We start from the raw sequence: 18,034 nt of genomic DNA, 5'->3' as shown, positions 1-18,034 counted from the left end.
CATACTCATTAAATTTAATCAACTTTGTTCAATAATCTTTTGTTATATGTTTATAGGCAAACATAAAAGCAATCTGTTGTGATTTAAAAACAAAACAAAACAAAAAACCCAAAACTTGGTTTACCGCTGTCAGTAGGAATGCAGACTGTGGCGCAGCCACTGTGGAAAACATTATGGAGTTTCCTCAAAAAATTAAAAATGGAGCTGCCTTATGACCCAGCGATCTCACTTCTGGAAATGTATCCTAAGAAACCCAAAACATCAATCAGAAAGAATATATGCATCGCCTTGTTCATAGCAGCATTATTTACAACAGCCAAGATCTGGAAACAGCCCAAGTGCCCAAAAGCAAATGAGTGGATGAAAAAGCTGTGGGACATTCACAAATACTATTCGACTGTAAAAAAGAAAGAACTCTTACCCTTTGGGACAGCATGGATGGACCTGGAGACTACTATGCTAAGCAAAATAAGCCAGTCAGAGAAAGACAAATACCTTATGATCTCACTAATATGTGGAATCTAATGAACAAAATAAATTGACAAACAAAATGGAACCGGAAGCATGGACACCTGAAACAGACTGGCCAGTGCCCGAGGGGAGGGGGGTGGGGGTGACTGGATAAAGAAGGTGAAGGGCTTAGCTAAAGAACATACATGCATACCCCATGGGCAAGGACAATAGTTTAGTGAAGGCCAAGGGAGGGGGAGGGAGGGGTGGATGGGTGTGGGCAAAGGGGAGGAAAAAGGGGACACTTGCAATAATGTCAACATTAAAAATTTTTAATTAAAAACAACAACTAAGTGTTTCTTTAATGTTTTAAAACTAGTACAGTGGGTACTGCCAAGTCCTAGGCATATAGCTCCACCATGTGGATGAGCCCCTGCAAATAACACTGACAATTTTAAAAAAGAAGATAGTTATAATGAAACTTAGAGATCAGAGCAAACCCTCATTTTATACATGACAAAAGAGAACTAGAGAGGTTAAATGATTTACCCAGTCCCATTACAACACCAAGGCCAGATTTGGGGGGACTCTTTTTATTAAAGTATTTGCTTAAACTAATTAAATCTTACTGTCAATTCACCCATTCATTCATTTTAAGTATTAAATAATCAGATTAAGCAAGTTCAATGGGTATTTGCTTTACTTTTTGTCGGTGCATAATCTAAGCCCCCTTTCTATTTGGTAGGAATTCTGTTGCGTGAATGTGGTGAAGCAAAACCCCACCTCCTTCTAGGGAGGTGGAAGAGCATTTACCCTCTCTTCTCACCCAGAGATCTGCAATGTTGGCATGTCTCTTAGGTTGAGCCAGCAGGAGGCTCCATGCAGAAATGTTGGATCTGTAGGAAGTGAGAATCAGGGGTAGTTAAGGGTTGTTCTCGAGGCCACAGAGTAATTAAGTCACAGTGGTGGTAGGTACTCATGCTAGCAGCAGCAACAGCAAGGATCCAGGGGTGGCACTGCTAATGACAATGTCCTATACAGGCTGATCTTGAGACATTAGCTTAGTTTAGCTACATTCTCTGCTTCCCAGTCTCAATTCAGGCCCATTTTCTGAGTTTGGTTCTTTAGCCCTTCTATGGACTATGAGCCAACCTGTATTCTTCCAATGCAGTCCTTTTCTGCTTAGTAGAAACCAGAGTCAGTTTCTGTTGTGCAACTAAGACCCTGACATAAACAGAAATTAATGCCAGTTGAGAGTTGCAGCACAGAATCTCTTTGAAATTGGCAGAATTCAGGGCTTTTATCTGGCTTAGTTGAGGTTAAAGGAATTTAAAATCCTACTTAGTCATTTCAGGGATGGAATTTAGATCTGCTTGGTTCTAGTATGCAAAATGTGAAACAGCTAATTAAATTATGCCCTGTGGTCACCTGGAATAAAATCCTATTACCTTGTGGTCCTCATGCTGTGTGGTCATGCTCCAGTCAGCAGTCCTTGTCGTTGAGGTAGCCCAATCTAGGTACAATATATATGAGTGAATGAAGCTTCAGATGGTGCCAGCCCCTAGTCATCAAGTCATCCCCAAGCTTTAAGACTTCTTTGGTAAGGCAGCAGACATCATAGAACAGACAAAAGCCACCCCCACTATATTCCACTTGAATTTTTTACCTGAAGAGTCCATGATCATAATAAAATTGTTTAAGCTGCTAAGCTGTGGATTGATTTTTTAAGCAGCAAAGATAACAGAACAGGAACCTACACCAATTCAGTTGATGGCTCGGCAGTTGGGAAGAGCAGGATTGGAGGAAAGTTACGTTGTGAGAATGAGCTCAAAATGTGAGTATATTTCTCAGGAAGCTATATGTTCACCACAAGGCCTCTAGGATAAGGTGGCCCACTCGGTAGGTATAGTCAACCTCCTTGCTCAGCAATTCCAGTGGATTCATGAAACCAATATTCATCATGGAGGAAATGAAGATTATCTCAGTTTCAAAAACATGGATTTCTCATCAATGGCCATCTGGCTACAGCTTTGATGAATGTTGCATTTTCTTTTATCAGAGACAGATCATGAGCTCCTGAAAAGCATTATATCTAGAGGAACCAAAGAACTATTTGGTGCTAATATGTCTGTGCATGACGCCTATCATCTTTGGGGGAATGGGGAATGGGCAGCAGCCATTTTTTTCTTATTACAGTAAATATTCTGGATTTGGTCATTTTTCTTTGTCACTGCACTATCTATAGATTAATTGGTTGCCTTATGCAAGGCCATGATATCCCATGAAAAATAGATTCAGTTAATGGAACTCATTTTCCAAAGGACAAACAAGGCAATGGGCTGCTGTCTAAGGGATTCACTGGTACTATTGCATACCCCATTACTCAGAATGAACTAGGCATTGAAGATTCAGATGCGTGTAGCCAAGGTCAGCAACCTGGGATTTGAGGTACTGTCCTTCAGAATACGGTTTACGCTCAAAACAAATGACTACCACATGGAGTTATGCTTCCATTTGGCCAGAATATACAAGTCTGGACTCCTAGGGCTCAAAACTGGGGTGGAGGTTCTCAGGATTCTACTTACCGACGCACTTGCCAATTGTTTGCTTTCTGGTAGAATAGTACCATAAGAATAGGAATTCCAGCGAAGGCTTCAGCGAATCAGCTTGGGCTCTTCGTGCCCTATATGAACAGGCAAAAACAAAAACAAACAGAGAAAAGATTGTTACCGTTGGTATTTTATTACTATGTTTGCTTGTTCCCCTTGAGGGAAGGTAGGGTTACTGCCAGGGGGCAGGAAGAAAATGTCAGCCTACTGCAACCTGGTTTAAGCAAGGCCACCAGGGGCTCGGACCCCTCACCACAATGGGTGAAAAATCAGGACCCACTGAGGTTCAAGATGAAGGCAAAGGAAAGTGTAATGGATAAGGGGAGTCACAAAATCCTGTTAAGGCCTCAGCTGAAGAGCAAGCCCAGCAGCATCCACATCCCCTTTTGCTGTATCATGTTGCTTTGTTGTTGTTGCTATTTATTTACCTTGTTTCTTTGCAAACAAGAGCTCTGGCTGAAACAGTTTTCTAATTTGTTGTTGACTCATTTTTCTGGAAAATATAATAGTCCAATTTTAGTTTATAACTATTGGAATAATATAAATTTGCATCTATTTAAGTTAAATTACATTATTAAAGGAATTAGAGCTCTAGAAAGAAATATTATATTTCAAGTAAATGGGCATATAAAAAATTTCAAAATAGAGTTTATTTGATTGAAACATTTCATCAGTTATTGATTTAAGCCTTAGAGAGGTTCTCATTCTTAGACTTTATAGATGTAAAGACTATGGAGAGAGTTACTGATTTTTAGAAAGTACTTTTATGATTAAAAATATTTATTTCTCAGCTTTACAGAAACTCTTTCTTGTACTAACCATAAGCATGAAATTTCAACTAGTCTCTACCATGAAATTGAACTCCTTTCCTAAATATTCTTGATAATGATTTAATTGAGTCTGGAAATAGGGAGCGTATTATTGTGGAAAAGACTGTAAAATTTTAATTCTAAACATTTTTCACTATTGAAGAGATGATAGCTCACCATGATAAGTAATATGTTAAAAAATACATAAATATTTTGAGTTTTAAAAAATGCTAACCAGGCCCTGCCAGGTATGGCTCAGCGGTGTCGACCTAGGATCCAGGTGATCAAGGTTCAATTCCCGGTCAGGGCACATGCCCGGGTTGCGGGTGAATCCCCAGTTGGGGGCGTGCAGGAGGCAGCCGATCAGTGACTCTCTCATCACTGATGTTTCTATCTCTCTCTCTCTCTCCTTCTCCTTTCCTCTCTCTGAAATCAATAAAGATATATATTTTTTTAAAAATAAATAAATAAAATTAAAAATGCTAACCAGCTATGGGATGGAAATAAAATGTAATAAAGGTTAGAATTATTTGCTACAGAAAAGGAAAATAAATTCCAGAAGGATACAAGCTTCAGATCATACAAGAAAATAATACAATAATTTGGGGTGGTTGGAGTCTTTCAAAATAAACTGGTAGTTATGTAAGAATATTATTTCAGTGTTTACAAAGAAATTTATCACAGAAAAATGTTCAATTAAGATTCCCAACTGATTTACCACAGACATGTAAAACATATCCAAAAATTTCCACATAAATTAAGCATGATGTAATTGTTACATTGAGCAATCTACCACTGTTGATTCATGTGGAAATCGCAGAAGTTTCACTGATTACTATCCTTTCACTGTGTATTAATGTAGATACCTTAGGTATTTGCATGAAGGTCATGCTGTAAATCAACTTTAATGTAACATTTTAAGGATTAAAGTAGAATTTTCAAATGCCTTAGTCTATGTAGACTCCTATACTCTGTAGAATTTAATTTATAAATAAGTGTGATAGGATGCCTTCAAGGAAAACCACATATTTAAATAGGTCAGTTTTCCATGCTCGCTCTTTGTGTTTATCAGCATGTGAGTTACTGTTTGTTAAAAAGTGATGATTTTTATGGTTATTCATTTCCTACTTTAGCATAAACCTAATAAAGTCAATGGCTATTCCTGAATTTTGATCTTTTTGGTTTCCTAATAATCACACAAATTATTTAGCCCTTGTTTGTTTATTTATATCTAGATGTGCACCAACATCAATTTAAGGAAGATTATTGAAAGGTTGTGGAGTTCTTTTTCACAGAGAAAGATTTTTTTTTTTAATTTTTAAATTAAGAAGTGTTTTAAAACAAAGTAAAGGGAAAAATAAGAGTGGAAAAGTTAAATGGAGCCAGGAGTGAGGTTAACATCTAAGAAACATACACTTCCTAGAGAAGGGCCATAAATTTGCTCCAAGCTCTCTAGCAGCCAGCTATTCCTTAAATAGCTTGGGGCTGTCTTCACACAGAAGCCAAACACCATTCTGAATGACCTTGAGGCTACTCAGCCTCCTTTAGTGCAGCGTAACAACATTGCAAGTAGACCATGCTCTGCACAATAGATTTGTTACGAAAAATCGCACAGAGCTGAAAAATTTGCACATGAAATCATGTTATAAATGTGCTAGTTGGAGAGATCATAAATGGTTTTTCTTAAGAAAACCTATAAATAACTTGTGGTATAACATGAAACTAATACACTTCTGCTATGCACTTAGAAATTTTAATATTGGGTTTTCCAAAGAGTCAGTGTATTAATATGGGACCATCCTTTCATCTCAGTATCATGGTAGTAGAAGTATTCAGTGTCTGCACTGAATTTTTCAAGGAATGGTTTTAGCCTGTATGTAAAAACCCCTTCTCCTGTTGCGTGGTGTTGTGCCTATCATGTTTCATTGCCTTTGCTCAGTTTTCTGAGGGCAAAGGGCAACAGGCACATTTAAATTTCTTTATGCAATACACATAACTTGGGAAACATAAATAGCCATATTCAAAGATAATCCAAGCATTCACCAGTTAATGTCTACCATGGTAAACTCTAAATATTGAGCCATGTACACTTAATCTTAAAAAACAACACTCACACACATTTTACTTTTACTGAAATGTGTAATCTCCTATGATTCTTGAAATACAAGCAATCAGAATTGGTAGAGACTTTGCATTTAAAAGGGGCCTTAAAGACAAACTATCGGTTTCCCATTTTGCAGGTGAAGAGCGCAGGACGTGGCAAGGGTGAAGTTTTGCATCCTGTTGTACCCCAGGGCCCCACATTTTGCCTAACACACAGTAGGTTCTCAGTGAGTATTGTTAAATGAGTGCTAAGTATGTGCATGTTGTTCCATGATGACATTGCTCGAGCGCTCACCTCTGATGGTTAAAGCAAGCCTCAGGAGTGCATTGCATGTCACTTGTGAAAACAGAGACGTCGTCCCATGGTGTTACGCTCCCATTTAGAGAAGCATGTGCCTATATATGATACTTTCAAATGCTAAAAGACCTAATGCAAAGAATAAAGTTAGTGTCCTTGCCTATTAGCAAGACTTCATGACAAAGTGAAAAGCCCAGTTTATACTTATATTTATTATGTTTAAAAGTGCTTTACGGCAATGATCCACTTGGGAAAGAAAATGTTTCAGTCTGAGTAACTCAGAAAATAAATGACTAGCAACACAAAATGAAGGCATAATCATTGCAGATAAAGTCAGTAGATGCCTACCTAGTTTACTCCAACGTGAGTGAAAAAATAGAAATACTAATCAACTTTAAGACAAACTATAAAAACTAAGAGACAAAAAATGTTTTAATAACAGGTAAAAAAAAGTTAACTTTCCCCATAAAGCATCTATTTATACTGGATAAATGTAAAGAAATTTAAAGCATTTTCTCTGTTTGCAACGGAGAATTTGAATCAAAGACAGGAGTAATAAGAGGTTCTTAGTGACAAAGCCATTATCATTTAGTTCTGAGAAATTATGTAACAAAAGAAAGAGCTGGAGTTGAGTTAACCTTCTTTATGTCCACTACTAAAAATAAAAACATAGCCAGTCAGCCAGGAGGGTGTCTTTAAAAAAGACACAAAACAGGGTGAGAATAAAGCGCATTATAGAATCCACTATGAATAACAAATAGAAATGAAAGGTAAAATAATCATATTAAGATATAAGATAAGGGGGGGTGTGAATAGAAGGAACCCTTAAAGCTATGTTGATGATCAGGGAAAACAATTTGGTAAGAGGAAGGAGGAAAGGAGCAATCTCGCTCTCTCTGCTGTAGTTTTCAAAAGAGAGAGCGCGAGAGGAAGAATGGCTATAATCTAATTTTCGAAGTGAAATCTTACTGCAAATTGAAGACCCTAGTCCAAAAGTTCATTCAGTCTCTTTCTCGCTGGAGTGGCTATTTCACACGGAAGCACTAAACACGGCAGCCCTCCCTGAAGGTGGGTGTCAAGGAGTTGAATTTTTGATGTGTTTGGGTGGTTGGTTTCACTCTCTTTGGGGTGGGGGGAGGAAGAGTTACCTGCTCTTCTAATGACAAAGAAACCTCTCCACCCATTTATTCATTTCATTTGTTAATTCTCTTGCATATTCAAGCAACACTTAAAGAAATTTAAGAAGAAAAATTATATAGACTTTATTCCTATTTTAACAGCGATGCTTCTTTTATTCAATGTTACCTTCCAGTTTATCTACATCATATCTTAGAATTAAATACACAAATCATTTAGGGCTCTGCTTTTAAACTTTTTGTTTTTCGGTTATTTACAGTTCATGTTTCTAGTTCTCTGGAGGAACAAAGTATTCCATGGATGTTTACTTATCTGTTTCTCTATTGTTGAGCAATCAGTTTGCTCCTTAGATTTTATTTATAATTACCATAACATTTGAATTCTCTCTACTTTTATTTTTCTTTGTAATTATTGCCTTAGGAGACATTCCTAGGAATAGGGGGAACTGTGCCAAATGGCTTGAACATCTCTAGTACACTTTGTTAAGTGTTGCCAAATTGTTTTCTAAAAGGAATATGCCAATTTACACTTCCATCAGCCATATCTGAATATACAGTTTTACCCAAAAGTTAAGAGCAATTTTGCTTTATCATTATACATACCTGTACTTTGGGATGCTTTGCTTTGTCTTTTTTTTCATCACTATCCAAAAGAGATGAGTAGATAAGCTGGGAGAGCACAGAACTTTTAACTTACTTTGGAATGACTGAGAAATCTTGTTTTCATTCCATAGCCATTGTTACATCCACCCAGTAATATATTACGCAGGAATAAATAAGAATAAACACAAATGCTACCTAGTGACATAAAACAAAACAAAAAACCCACACGCATTCTGGAATTCAGTTCAAAGGAAAAGGGAGATTTAAAGGGTTTGGCTTGTCCACTTTATGTTTCCAAACCCACACCATCTGAGAGATCAACTGTGTATACTCAGCCTTATTTTATGCCAAAGAATTTCTTGCAGCGCAGTCTGTTGCCACAGGTAATACAAATCTATTTTTCCAAGAACACTGCTTGCTGTCTCACCATTTCTAACTACCTACCAAGTTCAGAAGAAATGGATGGAATGTGAGGCCCTGTAACTTTGTTGGATGGGCGTAACGGGCCAATTGGAAACATTGCAAACTGTTCTAGCTAAAAGAATAGGACGCCCATTTAATTCTTTTCCTGGTATTAATCTTTTTGGTTCTTTTCTAATTAATTGCAAGTCATGTACTTTGTAGAATGTTTGACTTAAACTGTAATATTTCCAAAAATCCCTGCTCAATATTAAACTCTTCTATGTCTGCTTATAAATATGAACTCGAACTCAGACAGATTGCGTTCAAATACCAGCTTTGCCACTTAGCTGTGAGCCTTTGCTACTTACCCTGACTTTGACTCAGTTTACTCATGTGTAAAATGGGGATAATACTAATACTACCTTGTCTCAGGACTGTTGTGAGGATGGAATGAGTCATGACATCATAATGTCTGGAACCACAGAGTAATGCATTCAATAAATTGTCCATTATGTTGTTGTTACGTGAGAAATCTCTCTGTACTGCACAGATTCCAAAAACCCAAGTCACGGTAGCTTGCTAGTGACCTTCATTTCCTTTCCTTGAATTACCATTTTTTCATTTAAAATACACAGCAAGGATAAGAACAATAGCTGACATAATGGAACTCTTATTATGCACCATACACAATACTGAGTGCTTATAGGCATTAATGCACCAATCATCACAGTAACTATGGAGCTGATACCAGTTTTCAGTTGCAGTGATAGATGCTTAGAGCAACTAAATAACTTGCCCAAGACCAACTAATAAGTGACAGAACTTGAACTTGAAAGTGTTCTTACTTGTCAGAATATGTGCAGAAGGTAAGGGGGTTGGGGGAATTGAGAACAAAAGAGAGAGAGAGAAAACTCATGGACAGGGACAACAGTGTGGTGATTGCCGGAGGAGGGGGTAGGGCGAGTGGGAGAGGGAGGAGGGGATGGGGGGATAAATGGTGATGAATGAAAACTTGACTTGGGGTGGTGAACACACAATACAGTGTTGCAGATGATGTGTTGTAGAATGTAGAATTGTGCACTTGAAACCTGTATAATTTTGTTAACTAGTGTCACCAAAAAAAATTCCATAAAAAGATAAAAAAATAAAATATATGAGAAAAATAAAATAAAACATTTTATTAGTTAAAAAAAAAAAAAAGAATATTTGCAGAAAAAGATAGAATAGGTACCCAAAATTATCAGTGGTTGCCTCTGGATCATAAAATTAGGAGTGATATTTTAAAACATCTACATTTATCTGTTTTTTGTAATACGAACATATTTATTTGATAATAAGAATTTACCTAAATCTATTTCTAATCATGCAGATATTAGCATTTCTACTTCACAATAAATAAGTTACTTTATTGCTCATTCCTGTGAACTAAATTGTAGTCTATCTTTGAATCAGTCTTTTTATCCTTTGCACAAAGCAGTTCTATTTCAGCTTTCTAAAAATGAATATAGTGTTTTAGAATTTGAATTCCATCTACTTGTTCAAAGTACAAATGTAACATCACAGATTTTTTTTATTTTTAAATTCAAGTTAAAATCCAGCATCAGGTTTAGCTTGGCATTAGAAGGTCTCTTTGCCCTTACCCTTTATGACCTTAAGGGATATCTCCCATGAGTTTGCATGGGGATCAGCAACAGAGAGAAGATGCCTAACGGAGGCATAAACACAGCCTGGTGACACACTCAGAGGGGGCTGGTTTGTCCCCCACTCAATTGCTTCTCAGATCTTACAAGGAATGGAGAAAAGGAAAGAAAGGCAGTGGGTGTCAGAAAGGTCAGATTCATGGTCAACTACTTTGATTCTGGGGCCGGCGAGGCCCTAGATACTTTTACCAGGACTGTATTATCCTGTTTTACCCTCCAAGGCCAGTGTGAAATAGATGTTAGTAGTTCCACCTTACAGTGGAGGCCAATAAAGCTCAGAGATCAAGCAGCTTACTACACACCATGCAAATGATAAGTAGTAAACAAGGAATTTGAACTTGGTCTCCAAAATCTACTCTTTTCTCTATACAATGCTGCCAACCCATTCATAATTTCTAGAAGTGTACGCCAGTTTTCAATGAAAGAAGTGAAAGAAGGCAGTAATTTGTTATTAGAAGTATTATATGTGAGAAAGTACCCATAGATTCAAATACTGTGACAAGAAAGAACTGGGAAATAAAGTGCATGGGCCCTTTTGTGCAGCTGTTCTGTACTTCCTTTGTTTTTTTATGTAAGGAACTATTCTTAGATTATATGTTTTAGGGCAACATAGTGTTTGCTAAACCCATGGGTCCTTGCTATGAAGTGCAAAGCAAAATTTCATTTAGTGGCTCATGATAAACAGATCTTATTTATAAAAACAAATAGTTGGACCCATACTATTACCATAACTAGAACCACAATCCGCAGACTCACTAACTATTCTCTCCTCTGAGGTGTCTGGAAAGGTGACTATAATCAATTCTGGGGCCCATCTCTAAGGCTCTCATCATCTTTGACGTTTCTGTCAATTTATTCTCTGAATCTGTCAACATGGAGATTACGCAGAGAAGAGGGGTGGACTTACATTGCTTTCAGAACTTCATGACGACGAGGACATTTAGACAATGGAATATGTTACCGAAGCACGTTATAAAGATTTTTCCCCCCAAGAGGCTGAGCTGTCATTTGCCTGGAATGGTTCGGGACAGTTCTGCCTGGAGGCAGGACTATGGACTCATTAACCTCCTAGCCCTGCAACTCTGTCAATCTCAATTCTTTCCACGGTTTCAAGCAGATACAGCTGCCTCTAGTTTCATTCTGGTTGGCTTAGTGGGCCTGTGTGCTCTTGCAATTTTCCGTATTGCAGGGGGGGAAAAGCATCTTCAATATATGTCTGTAGCTGTGCACCAGGCCATGTGCACGGTGGATCTTCCCTCCCCGAAAGGCTCAGCATAAAATATATTGATAGATGAGCACACTGGTGCATAGAAAAGTGCCATGTGCCAAATATAGACGATTCTATTATTTCTCTTTGCATGTAGATGAATACACAGCTGTGGTGCTCTCAGGAGGCCTGGAAGTCGACTTGATCCAAAGGAATGACTGTGCTATTTTTGCACTTTCCCTCACATTATTTCTCAAGGTTTGAGGGAATTTAAATGTGACTTACTTGGCAATGACAAGTCTCTGTCCCCTAGGTGCCTCCCGAATGAGATCATTTGCACAAGGCGCTTCTCCATAGCTCATTCTATTTCCTCATAGAGAAACAGTATCACTCTGATGGAATCTAGATCTCCAGAAAGGACAGGGCCTTTATGCCCTTAAAAATGGCTACTTTAAAACATATTACTATTAAATTCACAGTATTGGTGCGATGATTCATTAAATTCTGTGTTTTCTGGAGAGACATGGGTCATTTAACAGCAGCTTAGTGTTACTAATGAAGAAAGCGAGGCTCTGAGAAATTAAGTGGCTTAGCTAGAACCGCCAGGTAAATGGGTGGCATCACCAGCTCCCTGCAAACCTCACTGCCTTACTCGAGACCCCTTGCACTCCTGAATGAAGCTGATCCTAGCAAAAGCAATAAAGTCTCTCCTCGGTTAACCATTACTTAACTTATCATAAAGTAGAATTTTGGAATAAGCAAATGTATTTATTAGTATACATATCTATGATTCTTAGAGAATTTTATTATTTATGAAACTGAAATTTGTCTGCTCCCTTGTAGAAATCTATTAAAATAGAGACTAGTAATAATCAACCCAAACTCAAAATACACAATGAATACAAATTTGGAGAAAGTGGCCATTCAGAGTTATTTTCCTCTATAGAAGGGATGCTAAAATGCCTTGGGGAGAAGTGGGAAATGGGTTACAAGCCAGAGCACTTTACAGAGTGGACACTTAATGAATGTTTTTATTATTTATTTATTTATTTATTTATTTATTTATTTATTTATTTATTTATTTCAGGTTTAACATTCCCAACTTTTCAGAAATATATCTTTATTGCTGAAAGTATTACAGATGTCCCCCCCTTGACCCCTTCTCCCCCCCACTTGCCCGCCTCACTCCAGGCCTTCACCACACTATTGGCTTTTAATGAATGTTTTTAAAACCGATAAATGAATTCATTTACAGGAATTTCTAAATTTGTAAGCCACTTTTACAAGTCCTATGAAAGAGTTCTGTGCTTTCTAACGTATTTATGTGTATTTATGGCAGAATATGTTTAGATATAAATCTAGACAACTTTGAGCAAATTTAATGTAAATGACCAAGATTTCTTTCAATTCTGCAATAGTTGTATCAAGATTGAAGCTTGACCTTTGCCATATTATTGTCCTATCAGTACTATTGACTATCACTATTTTCTTACAATCATAGGGGCATGGATCAATATTTCTAATGAGAGAGTAGAAGAAAAATTTAAATGATTTCTCACTTAGCCAGACTTTTTAAAAAAAGTAATTTACTTAATTGCTCATCCATTGTTTCAATAAATATTTATATTGCGGGCTTAGTCTGACAGGCAATATGGAGGAATGGGGACTTTGAAGCCAGAGTACCTGGGTTCCTATTTACTAGATATTTCTATTTACTAGACCTGAGATCTTGGGTAATTTTTTTCCTCAGTTTCCTCATTTGTAAGATGGAGGTAATAACATACCTATTGTTATTATAGATTTAAGTGATTAATATCAGTAAAGCATTTAGAAGAACATATGGTAAGGGAAAATAGATGTTAGATGCTGTTATTATCATGTCTTATGGACTCTGGATGAGGGTAGATAAGATAGAAATGGTTCTGTCCTCATGAAGAATAAAGATTAGTAGGGAAAACAGTCATTAAATAAATAACTGGACAGATAACTTTTAAACTACAATTGTGGCCCAGCTGGGCGTGGCTCAATGTTGAGCATCGACCTAGGATCCAGGCAATTGGGGTTCGATTCCCGGTCAGGGCACATGCCCGGGTTTCGGGCTGCAGCCGATCAATGACTCTCTCATCATTGATGTTTCTATCTCTCTCTCTCCCTCTCCTTCCCTCTCTCTGTAATCAATAAAGATATAATTAAAAATAAATAAATAAATAAACAAACAAACTACAATTGTGTTAAGTGCTAAGGGAAGTACAGCGTGAATAATTTAACAGGGATGTTACATCTCTCTAGATGTTCACGTGTCACCGTTTGCTACTGCAACCCAGTGAAACCATACTTGCCTTTGCTATTCCACACCCTGGCGACTGAGTCTCGAACTCTGCGGTATTTCCAGGGCAAATCATACCCTTTCATTGGATTGGCAAGTGGGATTTCACAACAGGAGCATTGTGTTGGGCAGACACCCTTGGGATAATCTGTTTTCACATTTTTCTTCTCATTTCTTTGTGACCACTTAAAGTTTTAAGAAAGCGATCCTAATTTTGTTTTGTCACATTCCTTAAAGTAAAAATCTCTGTGGTGCTGTGGAGACCTTTGTCCTGATGAAACGAGTGCTCTGGGAAGAAATGAAAAGACCAACAGGCCGTGTTTGTCGAAGAGGAGCTCAGTTGTTCCCCACATTATGCAGCAGATGGCACCGACAGGCTGAGGGCTACGGGGGAGGGACCGTGCATCCCATTTACCCAGCCGGTTAGCCTCACGTCATAATTCAAGCCATTTCGCCTTCTGATCCTGCTTCTCAGCCTTCTAGAAATAAGGCGATTTGGATAATCTGCAAAAATATTAACTAGATATCCATAAACACACTTGTCATTTTGGCCCCCACTCGAGTATCAAAGATGATTGAAGCAGATTTTAAATTCATATTAAAGTGCATGTCAGCTTTTTCCACAAACAGCTCATCTAGACAAGGGTTTTAAAAAGAAAAGAAAGCTGTCAAAGAATCCTCAAGAAGCCAAGTTTATTTGTCCGATTTTTTTTTTTCTCCTTTAAAAATAAAACAAGACGATTTTCACATTAGGATTCCTAAAATCAACACTGGACAGAGTCAGCCACAAGTCCATGGGTTACTAAAATGATTTACTTTAGCTTTGGCATTTGTATTAAATATTTGTATTAAATATCCCATTTGTAGACAAGGTTTTTGAGGTTTCTTTTAAAATACAGGGGTAATCAAAATATTTTATTTTTCTTTTTTTCATCTTGCAATAGCATGACTATTCTTTATGGTAGGTGTATAGGAAACTTTAAACTCACCCTTTAAATTTGAAGATAACATAAGCACAAGTAGCCTGCTGGAGAGAAGGTGCCGTCCAGTACTGCCGTCGTTTCACAGTGAGGTGTTAAAGCATTTCTGACGTGTGGTACTTGAGGGCACTAAAAATAGGCAACCCTGAACTATACTGCAGTTGAAGGACAAGATAAAAATAGGAAATCAACTTGAAAAATAATTGTATAAATAGAGTACTAGGACTAACAACTCAACCCACAGGGTTAAATTCACTAATGAGATTTGTTATTTTTATTGAATGCAGGAAACGGTACCATTTAACTATTTCAGAGAAATGTTTGGTTACAAAAATGTATTCTAAATTTAAGAGTAATTGACATTTGAACAGTGACAATTTACACTCTAGTTTGGAATAGGGCTTCTTTAACCTTTTTGGCTGGGTGACCAACCCTTTATATTTTTTAATGGTATTCCTCCCCCTATAAAAACAAACAAAAATACAAAAAACCTGACACAAAAAACAGCAACTTTGGACAATTTCTATCAGCTGGATAGATATAACTGATCTAGCAGACGTAGCTAAAACCTAACCATGATTTGGAGTGTCACTGCTTTGCTTTTGTGTTCAATTCCTAGTAAATACTAAGGACTGGGAAGAGCCCTAGAAATGAAGATATTCAGTATCACTTAGTATAAATTTAGTCACTATGGAGATAGCATCAAATGGTTCAAAACTCTTCATATATCCTTAAAAGATTATATTTTAAATGATAGCTTCAAAAATTCTGCCATGGAAACATTTGTCCCGGATTATTAACTCCTGGCCTCCTATTTCAGTTCTCTCTTGGTTTGGCCTTTTGTATTTCCATCAAAAATGCTATCGGTTATTAGCCTTGCTTCTTGTTTCTTCCAGTTCTCTTCCTGTGCCACGGCCATGACTCTAGGGCCAGAACTCCATCACCTCACGCTTGGATTTGGCAAAGGATTTTCTGCTTTCGTCCACTTTGGGCAGATTAACTTAAAAAATTCAGATGACTTACAGTTTAAATTCTTAGCTTGGAATTCTAGACCTTCTAAACCTGTTTTTTTATTTTTATTTTTAACAGTAATCAATTATACATTTGTTTTTGTTTAACTGATTTATTAATTAATTTTAACCCCTGAATCCACCAGATAATTTATAACATAGAATAATAAAATATTACCAATAATCGATCCATGTGCTTCTTGTCTATCCTAATCCATTCTATGCTGCTACTTTGTTCTCAGAGATAACCACTGTCCAAAATGTGGTTTATCATGCTTCACTTTTTAAAAGTTTTAGCTCACATATGTGTATATAAATGATAGATCTTTAATTTTGTAAAAAGGTTATTGTTATATTTTGCCTTCTATGACTTGCATCTATCTATCTATCATCTATCATCTATCTATCTATCTATCTATCTATCTATCTATCTATCTATCTATCTATCTATCTATCTATCTATCATCTAATTTATATACACATATATTTAATCCTCACCTGAAGATATTTTTTCCATTGATTTTTTTTTTTTTTTAGAGAGAGTGGAATGGAGGGAGGGGAGAGAGAGAGAGAGAGAGAGAGAGAGAGAGAGAGAGAGAGAGAGACATTGACATGAGAGAGGCACATTGATTGGTTGCCTCCTGCATATGCCCTGACCAGGCCAGGGATCAAACCTGCAACCAAGGGAGAAGATATGACTTTGGGTGGTGGGCACACAGACCAATATACAGATCTTATAACATAGAAACCCACACCTGAAACCTATATGTTCATATTAACTATTGTCACCCAATAAATTTTATTTAAAAACAACAACAAAACCCCTGCAACCAAGATACATGCCCTTGACTGGGAATCAAACTCGAGACCCTTCAGTCTGCAGGCTGTTGCTCTAACCACTGAGCCAAACCAGCCAGGGCTCAAAATATTTCTTTAACATTTGGTTACTAAGATCCATCTATATTGCTGCATGTGGTTATAATTAATTTTCACTTTTGTATAATATTATGTTGGACAAGTATATCACAATTGACTTTTGGGTTGTTTCTTTGCTTTTTTGAGTTTGCTATTATTACCAGAGTGTGCAAAGCATATTGCAAACATTCTTGAACATGTCTCCTGGGAAGCATTCTTGCCTTGGTTTCTCTTGGGTATGTGCCTGAGAGTAAAACAGTTGAGTTTTAAGTTTTAGGTTGTACCAATAAGGGTTCTGGCAGGAACAAGGTCAAGTTGTGTAACTGAGGAAAGCCTAATAAAGGAACAATTACAGGATAATGTAGCACACTAACATAGCAAGGGCAAGGAGCCATAACCATTCCTATCCCTGAAAAGAAGGGAGCAATTACTGGAACCTGAAGCCGGCAACTACAGCTGCAGGAGAGGATTACCCAACAGAGCTCCAGCTTTCAGTAAAACTCAGTCAACAGCCTGGCAGAGAGGGAGCTCATCTCACTAAAAACCCTAATTTCAAGCTTAACCATTCTTTCCAATGTTTTTCCAGGGTCTTTCTCATTGGCTGAGCCTAACCAGAAGCCAGAATGCAAGGGAGACCATCGGCGAAGCCTATGAAGGTAAGCTTCCAAGAACACAGAGCAGGCTGAAGAGGGTTGGAGACTGGATCTAGAGATAAAAGAATATATGCAAGAGTTAAATATTACATAATTCTGCCCTGCTTTCCAAAGTGTTCGTACCAACTTATACTCCCACCAGCAGTGTATAAGAGATTCTGTTGGTCCATATGCTCTCCAAAACTTAGCATTATTAAACTTCTGAATTTTTGTCAGTAGGCTCGAATGGTATAGCTCCCTGTGGTCTTGATTCGCATCCCCATGATTGCTGATGAAGCAGAGCTGTTCTTCTCATTTATTAGCCTGAAACATTAACTTGCCTGTAAAATTCTCATACATGTGTTGTGGAACTTAACAAGTTTATTTTAAAATTTATATAGAAGGGTATAGAGTCCAGACTAGCTAAAATATTTTGAAAGAAGAAAAAGGAATGATTCCGCTTCAATATATAAAGGCTTATTATAAAGTTACAGCAATGAAGACAGTGTGATAGTGCAGGAATATACATTTTAACTGATGGAACAGAAAAAGAGAGCCCTCAAATACTTATTAATTTAGGGAACTTGAAAAATGGTAGAGATGATGTGATAGGTCACTGGGGAAAGTGCATATTTGACATTATTTGAAGGCTTATACTGTAACCTTCTTAAGGGCAGGGGCCATCCTCTTCTAAAAGTACCTAGCACAGTTCTTTGAGTTGCCCAATTAATATTCACTGGGGATGTGTCACCACACCCAGTAGAAATTAACATCCATCCTTCATGTTTCAAAATGGCAGAATAACTGGTGTCAGGGAAATATCAGTCACACACTGATTTTTCCCAAGTTGGGGC

The 18,034-nt window shown here is 37.3% G+C and overlaps 1 protein-coding gene and 1 long non-coding RNA gene across 2 annotated transcripts in view; one reads left to right on the top strand and one right to left on the bottom strand.

Moving 5' to 3' along the window:
- Positions 1–14,712, bottom strand: part of GRB14 (growth factor receptor bound protein 14) — a 134,914-nt gene extending 120,202 nt beyond the window's left edge. The window contains exons 1-3 of the mRNA XM_081143267.1: positions 14,633–14,712; positions 3,036–3,133; positions 1,899–1,963 (exon numbers count right to left, since the gene is read on the bottom strand). Of these exons, the coding sequence (XP_080999393.1) occupies positions 1,899–1,912 (14 nt within the window). The 5' untranslated portion in view covers positions 1,913–1,963; positions 3,036–3,133; positions 14,633–14,712. The remainder of the gene's footprint in view (positions 1–1,898; positions 1,964–3,035; positions 3,134–14,632) is intronic.
- LOC308559932 overlaps positions 1–17,204 on the top strand; it is a 38,407-nt gene extending 21,203 nt beyond the window's left edge. The window contains exon 3 of the long non-coding RNA XR_013999224.1: positions 17,135–17,204. This is a non-coding gene — a long non-coding RNA (uncharacterized lncRNA). The remainder of the gene's footprint in view (positions 1–17,134) is intronic.
- Positions 17,205–18,034: the final 830 nt, after the last annotated feature.

This window comes from Miniopterus schreibersii, assembly GCF_964146895.1.
Source record: "Miniopterus schreibersii genome assembly, chromosome: 7".
Taxonomy (NCBI): domain Eukaryota; kingdom Metazoa; phylum Chordata; class Mammalia; order Chiroptera; family Miniopteridae; genus Miniopterus; species Miniopterus schreibersii.
The sequence above is the reverse complement of the archived record's forward strand: the minus strand, read 5'-3'. Positions and strand labels throughout refer to the sequence as shown.